Source organism: Tachysurus fulvidraco, chromosome 2 (genome assembly GCF_022655615.1).
Source record: "Tachysurus fulvidraco isolate hzauxx_2018 chromosome 2, HZAU_PFXX_2.0, whole genome shotgun sequence".
Lineage (NCBI taxonomy): Eukaryota > Metazoa > Chordata > Actinopteri > Siluriformes > Bagridae > Tachysurus > Tachysurus fulvidraco.
The window spans coordinates 1,095,929-1,105,258 of NC_062519.1; the positions used below are offsets into that span (position 1 = coordinate 1,095,929).

Sequence of the window (9,330 nt, forward strand, 5' to 3'; positions counted from 1 at the left end):
TCATTTTATATATTTTTATTCATTTCAAGTGGCTTATTCATTGTTTAATGAAACTCGATTCAGTAACCTGGAGTAACATTAACCCGAACAAAACCCAAAGGAAATGTTTAATGCTTTATTTTCACGACTACGCGTGTCGCAACGGCACCACTATTAAAGATTATTGCTTTATTTTAATACTTTATAGATAACAACTAGGCGCTAGTCAATTTTTTTTTAAGAAAAATACTGAAACGCTTCAGTGAAACTAAAATTACAATGGAAAAAGATTTATGATATAATATTTTTTTTAAATAAATGTGCATTAAACGTAGATGCTATTTACAGAAGTAGATTAATCTGCCTTTTAGTATTCTAGTTAAAAAGCCGAGTTTATGTATATATAAGTATTAATGGTCAGGTAAACAGAAGTAGATAATACTGTTGGCTTGTTCTGAATCTCAAAAAAGAAATACAAATATCTCGAGTTGCTTGAAAATGTGAAAGTAATAAATCCCGTGTATGTATTGTTATTACATGTAAAAGAATTGATACATTTGCAAAATTTGCAATACATATACATTTTATGTCTCTTTTTTAAGTATTTTATGTCTCTTTTTAAGTATCTATTCTAAAGCCCCGTTTTTTCTGAAATGCAAGAATTTAATTTAGGATTTGAATTCACACACACCAGAGCATGATGAATAAGTTCAGAACCTTAATGAAAAAGTAATAAATATAATATTTATCCGTCTGTTTGGGAAAAAAAATATTTAGCTCATAGACCAACTACAAAGAGTTTTATTTTTGCTAGTGAAAATATTGTGGTCACTAAACACTAATCCTAAATTTCATGATGTTTTTTACTTTCCACAATTAAAATGTCTTTTTTTAATCCTTTAGATGGTTTTCTACTTAAATCTAATCTTTAAATGTCTAGCCCGCATGCAGGGACTAGTTGGTGAGACCCGGATAACGCCCGTCTGCATAATGAGCGTTTTAACTTGAACTTGGACGTGTGCGGAAGTCTGAGCACTAAAAAAACACACAAAGCAGAATTTCCAGTTTGAATAAAGATGAAAAATAAACATGTTTATTAAAACATGTTAAGTTGCACAAAATCTGTTATGTACTTTGTGCTTAGAATTTACAAATTGATTTTAAAATGTACTTTACGGAATATAAATTAATTACGACTATTGGATTATCTTTAAAATGTATATGCTATTCTAATTATCATACCTATTCATTATAGTTATTTTAATCCTTTTTAAACATTTGTTATTGCCCAAAATGTACATGATTTACTGTGGCCAAAATGTACATGATTTACTGTGGCTACAATGCAGTACAAATAAGATGGTTGGTATTGTATGTTACAGGCTACTAGCAAAAGGAAAGCAGTTTTTTCCCGGATATTATAGTGTACTATATTATTATAACTGTATTAATATATCTAACTGTATACCAAAACTAAACAGTTGGTACAACTATTGTAACTCTGGTACATATTTTTAATTTATAAATGCCTTGTTGTCTCTAGAAATACTACAAAAAATATTTGTTGATTTGATATTGAAGTCCACGATTTTGGATTCATCAGTTGTAACTGATAATGAAAAAATACAAGGATAAATATCAGACGAAAGTTTTTGCCTGGACAAACATACTACAAAATGTGTAGTGTGTGTGTGTGTGTGTGTGTGTGTGTGTGTGTGTGTGTGTGTGTGTGTGTGTGTGTGTGTGTGTGTGTGTGTGTGTGTGGTGTGTGTTAATGAGTGTTAATGAGTATTTGTCAAAAAGTAAGTGAGATTTTATCCATTTATTGAAATACTAATTATAAGACAGTAGAAATCTATAAAAGATTCGCTCAGACTGACTCACACTGATCAGAGGAAAGTCGCTTATACTGAAAAATAAAAACTCAAAATATTCACTTAGACAGGCACACAGTCATTTCGCAAGTTATACAATCAATATTTTTGGTTGTTTTTTGTTTTTTTTACTATACTTTGGTGTTAATGGCTTCAAAGAAATAGTCGTTGTGAAGGATCCAGTAATAACTCCAATTGTGGCTTTTTGGCAGTGTTTGATTGTGAACTTGCAATGTTCCATTGACTAAAGCTCACAACATCAAGCACTGTCCCAAACATGAAAAAAGTAATTTAAACACCATCAGGTGTAGAGTTTAATGAATCTCCTTTCGTCAAATATTCCAGCTCGGAAGGAAATTCGGGTCATATTGCAGCCTCCTGGAGCAGCTGAAGGTTAAGAGCTTGCTTAAAGGATCAGCAGCTTGCCCGAGCTAGAAGAACAGCTTTGTGTCCACAAAGATCACGTTTTAGCATCCCTTATTACTATTAAACATTTTCTCTGAATGTTGAATATCGGGCTTTATATGAGTCTTACTTTCGATTCGATTTCGATAATAATCACTCTAGTAGAAAGAGTAAAATGCTGTAAAATGCTAAAGTGGAGTTTAGTGGAAAATTAATAATTCGCTTTTCTATGTACAAACAAATATTTAAACATTTATTAATGTTTGTTGAACTGAAAAACAGATTTAATGTTAAAGTTTAAAAACAGAAGTTAAATCCTGTATTAGAAGCACATGCAATTTTAATACCTTCATTTAATTTTGTATTTAAATACGAAATTTATGGTGTAGATGATACTTATTTCATCATTTTTCATCACGACTGAAAATGTTTACGGCGTGCTTTGCTCTAGTGTTCAGAATATTAAACAAACTTCCAGATTAAGTGATAAGGCCTGAACGCTTAGTTTGCTTAAACGCACACTTATGCATGAGCTTTCCTGGCCAATAATACAATATCTTTATCAATTTATCAGTTCAACCAGTTCATAAGTTTATTGTTTATTGTAATTATTCGCACAAATATGATGGTTTTCTGACAATTATGTCTTATGTTAAAAAAAAACAATCATAGGCAATCCTTTACGAAAAAGAAAAATAATATAGACAGCTGGTGACAATATCCAAATAACGTTGTACATACAAAATTACACGTTTTAGGCTATAAACAGATGTGTTTTACAAATAAGAATTTAAAAACTTGCTTTCGTGAAGCCCGAGGACTCTTAGTCAAACAGGCTTAGAGATCTTGAAATCCTGTCAAGGTTTACGGAATCTTGGTTTGTAGGTTAATTAATCGCCTTTTCCAACCGGAAGTTTCACCGAAAGCTGGTTTAACTGCACTACGTTTGAGTGTGAAGTTCGTTCATGTCCGTCTAGACTGATTACGACTCTGTTTTGTCTGGGTTTCTACCTTGACCTTGGACCTCCGGCCAGCTGGCGTTTGAAGGAATGGTCAATATTTGTGAGCTATTTGCTTTCCAGTCCAAATTAGTCTCCTCTCCTTTGTAGACACAGGAGTGTTATTTACTATGGCCAGCGGTATACAGAACGCAGAATTGTACTCATCTTAACTCCTTACGAGTCAGGAACCTGAAATCTCTCTCTCTCTCTCTCTCTCTCTCTCTCTCTCTCTCTCTCTCTCTCTCTCTCTCTCTCTCTCTCTCTCTCTCTCTCTAGCTGTAAGATAATATCATTTTAGGTGTGTAAAGTATTAGTCAGGGTCTAACAGTTTTGTGAAACATTTCCTCTAATAGTTTTTTCATATTCTGCATGATCTGCACACTAATAACGCAGTGAATTATTTTTCGGATTCAAACATTCAGAGATATTATGATTCATATGTAGAATTAGTGACGTTTTTCGCACAAATTGCCCTTATCATGAAATAATTTTGATGATATCGAAGCTGTATTGTAGACAAATGTTATTTTTGTGAAAAAGATTTTGCGCCTTCACGGACTTCTTACTTCCTCCTGTAAATGAGGTGTCCTCCCCTTTAAGGCTATAGTACAAGGCTTCTTTTTCTCAGCCAATGAGAAGCTCAGATTTAAAATTATGTACAAAATGTTATGTATGAGCTCCCACTTAAAGGGATGAGATGTCTTTTTTCCTTCTACTTCTCTTTCTCTTCTCCTCTTTCTTCTTGCTAGTGTCAGCAAAAAAATCTCGAGCCGGTCTTTAATTACGAATCGCACGAAGTAAGGCTTTGCGGACGCGCATGCGCAGAGAGAATGGAGAAGAAGGGAAGAAAATGAGCTTGGGAGTGAGAGGTGAAGTGTCCCTCTTTCGGAGCACTACTCGGCTTTTTTTTTTAAGCATCGATAGCTCATAACATGACTTCGATGGTTGTGGATACCTGACCTTGATTTATGTATTTATTCATTTATTTATTTATTTATTTGCAAAAAAGGAAGAAGAACAAAACCAAAAAATAATCACGAATGAAATAGACAAGCCATGGAGGGACTGAGCGGGAACTGTCCTGCCACTCATTGCAGGGAGCTGATCTCTCACCCCGGACTAGGGCGACACTCTGGGACTATTATGCCCCACCAGAGCTCGATTTACTCCGATATCTCCTCTCCGGAGGGCGGAAGGCAATGTCCAGGGCCTCAGACTCCCTCCTCCGGGGCATCGTTGGGTTATAATTACCCTTACTCTTACTACGAATGCCGTTTGAGTCATTCTCACGGTGTTAATGTGCAGAAGCCGTGCTCTTATCACCCCGCTGAGAAATACCCTGAGCACGGGGAAGAGCTTTCCAACCGAGCAAAAGAACTGGCTTTTTACCCGGGTTTTGCTGGCTCTTACCAAACCGTCCCGGGATATCTGGATATGGCGGTGATGCCGGGAATCGGCGCCCATCCAGAAGTGCGGCACGAGAGCTTAATCCCGGTGGATGGATATAATCACTGGGCATTGAGCAACGGATGGGATGGACAAGTGTGCTTTTCCAAAGAGCAGAGTCAACAGAGCCACATCTGGAAGTCACCTTTTCCAGGTTATATACTATGCGAGCACCAATTAAAATAAATAAATAAATAAACAAATAAATAAATAAAATGGAAAATTGCTTTATACAGATCAATGCAAAATGCTCCTTATCTGTTTATTCTACTAATACTCTAGTTTGTGTGTATATATGGTATATACATTTATACATATTGCAATACGTTCATAGAGATGTTGAAAATTATGTAAATATTGTGTACAGTTTATACATTTTGCAAACGTGTGTTGCTTTAATAACGCTAATAATATTCTATAAATGTTATAACAGCATTGCAAAAGTAATTTACAACTTTTTTCCAACATGAGTTCTAAGAATGTCAACGATTCACACGCAACGCGTCAAAATGTAAAGTGTGTGTGTGCGTGCGCGCGCATGTGGTTAATAATAATTTATGCAGCAGTATTAGATTTATTTAATCACTTACTTATTTGTTTGTTGTTTCTTTATTTTGGTAGGAAAGTTGTTTAACGCTTTTATCTGTAAAAATAGATCTTGTGTTTTATGTGTATTATTGATATGTACTATTATAAACAGTATTGATGTGGTATTCTTTGTGCTAAGGTTTTAGAGACAGGAAGCGGGAGAACAGCAGCCATGGTCTTGTAGTCCTCAGTGTATAGGCCTGCATGTGTGTGTGTTTAAGCAGGTTAAACTGTAGTATATACTGTGAAAAACCGCTCTAGAGTTTATTTTCCCACTGTCTGTGATTCGCTTTAATCCTGCTTAGCAAACAACACATGTATTCAAAAGATGTTTTAAAGTTCAGAGAGAGAGAGAGAGAGAGAGAGAGAGAGAGAGAGAGAGAGAGAGAGAGAGAGAGAGAGAGAGATAGTGAGTCTGTCCTCCATCTTTCTTTAAACCAAAAAAATCTGGAGATTTTCCAGGTGGCAGATTCCCTGCGGTCACTGGACGCGCTTAATAGGCTACAGTTTGTCTCTCTATTGTCTTCTGTAATACCGTCTATTAACATGACACCATAAAACAGCCTGTTATTTATTTATTTCTTTTTTATATACACCACACTGAGTGATATTACTACTAACTATGTCCTAAGATCCTGTCTGAGGATCCAAACTAAAGAGTTTGATGATAGTTTCCGCCCTTAACAACAAAAATTAGGGCTGCTTTACCTTCAGGCTAACAATAACAGCCCTCGTTGTTTTTGCTTGTCTGGTGTTTTGTTTTATGTCTTCTATCTGTTTTTCTTTTGCAGAAGTTGTTCCACTGCAAGCTGAAGTCAGCAGCTACCGCCGAGGCCGCAAAAAGCGCGTGCCTTACACCAAGATCCAGCTGAAAGAGCTCGAAAAGGAGTACACGGCCAACAAATTCATCACCAAAGATAAAAGACGACGGATCTCCACCATCACTAACCTCTCAGAGAGACAAGTTACCATCTGGTTTCAGAACCGCCGTGTAAAGGAAAAGAAAACCGTCTGCAAGTCAAAGTCAAGCGTCCACATGCACGCTACCTGAGGAGAGCCGAATCTGTAAAAATAAAATGAAAAACAACAAAAATCCCTTATTAATATATCTATTGATCTATTGTTGATATGGTTAATTTTGGTAAATTGTGATCATCCCAGTCACTCTGATCGAATTAGCATTGTGCTAGTTCACACAAACAAAAACTCAAAAAATAATTATTCAAATATTTGTCTAGCTTCAATATACTGATTTCCTGTTAAACAAATAAAGAAACAAAAAAACAATAATTTCTTATTTAAATATTAAGATCATTTGCTAATCATCTCAAAGCAAAATTGGCATTTTAAACGTTTTAGGGACTTTATTTGTATAAAGGAAAATCAAGCTGGGGTTTTCTTGTTACTCCATAAAACTGCTCACTTGTATGTAAAGTTCCGAGCATTAATATCAGGGGTTTTGGGAAGCTTAGATAGCGCGCGTTGCTTTAGTTCATTTCTATGAAACAATGTTTGCGTGAGATGTTGTTGGAAAAAAAAGCTGCAATATTCATAAATCTCACATTTCAAAATTTCCAGTGTGTCTTGTGTAGGACCCGAAACGAGCAGGTCTGCAAGGCTGCGTCTGTGATATTGTACAGTGCCGTGCATAATTATTATTTAATAAAAATTCTCGTGCGACAGAACGTGTAAAATGCTATTATTTTATCGTGTATTTTATGTCTTTCTCATTTTTTTCTCATTGAAGGATGTTTCTCTGTCATGAAACTGGAATGTTTTGTTAATGCCTTGTGGATATTAAAGAGTATTGCTTATTAATGCATTTCCATCTGATTTGTGTGCGTGTGTATATGTGTGTGTGTGTGTGTGTGTGTGTGTGTGTGTGTGTGTGTGTGTGTGTGTGTGTGTGTGTGTGTGTGTGTGTGTGTGTGTGTGTGTGCACGTAAACATATTTATTCTGAATATATGAGCTGAAATAAATATTACACTAACATCATTTATGATTATTATTAATAATAATCATAATAATAATCATAAATAATAATAATAATAATAATAATAATAATAATAATAATAATAATAATAATAATAATAATAATAATACACATGAATACACTTTATACATACCAATTAAAAACACGTATACTTATAGATAATTAGAATTTACACTTTAAGGAGAAAAGACGCTCATCTCTTTTTATGGGTGCGTTAAATAAGTAAAAGTTCTAAGAGTTTTAAAAATCTTCTATTTTCAACCCTTTTTAACAGAGAACCAGTATATAACACTGTGAGGTTGTACAGAATATTTAAATGCTCCAGGTAAATAACCAAAGCGCCCTTCATAGTACTACATTTTAAAGGAGTGTAAAATACAGATTTCAGATTTCAGGCATAGACACGGCTCTCACAAGATCAAAATCAAATTAAAGTCTTAGAAACTATAAATATTTTATTTTACTAATTCTAGGAAATCTGTCAGAATATTACACTAAAGTAAATTATTACAGCAGGGATTGAATTTTTGGGATTAATAATTTGGGATTAAATCAAGACTTTATTCATTGGAGATTAGCCCAAATCAAGACAATAATTTATTTTGATTCTGTGTTTGCAGTGTTTACAAAGTTTTCATGATAAAAAAGAATATTACATTTTAAGTTGAAGACCGAATTACGGGATCATACACTCAGAAGACTACACATACACAGGATATATACGACTGACAAAAACATGATATGAATTGTGTTTTCACTACGAAACAAAAGAGCAAACTGAATAAGGTAATGAATTTTTAATGAATATAATCTCTATATCATATTTAGTATGAACACTAAAATTGTTCGTTTGACATGTAAACTCTCATTTGTGCTACGTTGCTATTTGCAGGTTAAAAAAATACAGGCTTAAAGTCAGACTCAGCCTATTGTGTATTTCTACGACTGATTTGGATACCCTTGACCATGACTATGCAGTCTTTGACCTTGACACACACACACACACACACACACACACACACACACACACACACACACACACACACACACACACACACACACACACACACACACACAAGCACATCATACAGAGGAAGTGTGGGTTTCCTTTAGATACAAAAGAGCCATTTCTTCTGGAAAATCCAGTCCAATAGGAGCAGATTAAAAGCTGTATATTCACTAAGATTATTTAATTATGTATTGTTTTATATTATACTTTATTCGCAGACCAATAACTCATTATCACCTCTCATATCGCGTTGTACATTTTCAGACTCTCTTCACACTGAGTGTAGCTGCACTGGAATTCTACCTTTTCATATTTGTAATTCTTTTATTATTTGCAAACGCAGCGTGTAAGATCAGTGTTTTTACACGACCTCAGGTCATATAGTGTGGTATTTTGATGGCGGATAACAGGTAAATAGACGCACAGCATGAAAGCCACACTGAAGCTGTGAAACCTCTTTTTCCCTCCATGTCGAGATTTAATGTCCGAAGAGAAAGACAAATAATGGAAAGGCCAAGATGGAATCAGGACCATACAGCGAGTTTCAAAGAAATGGGTCTTGTGAGGAGCCTGGAGGTTGGAAATGTGTGATCTGGAGGGTATTTAGAACTTACCCCAAAACAGGTAAGCGTGTCTGGGATTAGTTTTTATGTTTCAATTGGCCTTTAATTCAGATTTAACTGATTTTTGCACATGATCTTTGCATATTTATTGTAAAAGAGTGCGAAGTTTCTGAGCGGTCTGAGACCAGCAATTACCGAATCAGAATACATATTACTCTTAAAGGAAATTATTTCAAAATTGTAATTTCATGGAATCTCTCTCTCTCTCTCTCTCTCTCTCTCTCTCTCTCTCTCTCTCTCTCTCTCTCTCTCTCTCTCTCGCTCGCTCGCTCGGTCGCTCGCTCTCTGTTAACAAGAAATACGTTTGTACAGAATTGAATCAATTGTATGTTTGCTATCATTAGGATTATGCTTATATTTGGCCTTTTTTTTTACTTTATACATTAAATGTAATCATCTTCATTCAGCAGA

At 34.9% G+C, this 9,330-nt stretch overlaps 1 protein-coding gene across 2 annotated transcripts; it reads left to right on the top strand.

Moving 5' to 3' along the window:
• Nucleotides 1–3,966: 3,966 nt before the first annotated feature.
• hoxc13b (homeobox C13b) lies at nucleotides 3,967–7,111 on the top strand. Of its 2 annotated transcripts, none has more exons than XM_027176563.2 (2): nucleotides 3,967–4,859; nucleotides 6,085–7,111. In XM_027176563.2, exons 1-2 carry the CDS (start codon nucleotides 4,316–4,318, stop codon nucleotides 6,342–6,344), a joined length of 804 nt encoding a protein of 267 aa, XP_027032364.1. In that variant the 5' UTR covers nucleotides 3,967–4,315; the 3' UTR covers nucleotides 6,345–7,111. The 2 variants fall into 2 exon arrangements, with proteins under 2 accessions (XP_027032364.1, XP_047661103.1); XM_047805147.1 differs by having other exon boundaries at nucleotides 6,088–7,111.
• The last annotated feature ends 2,219 nt before the right edge of the window (nucleotides 7,112–9,330 follow it).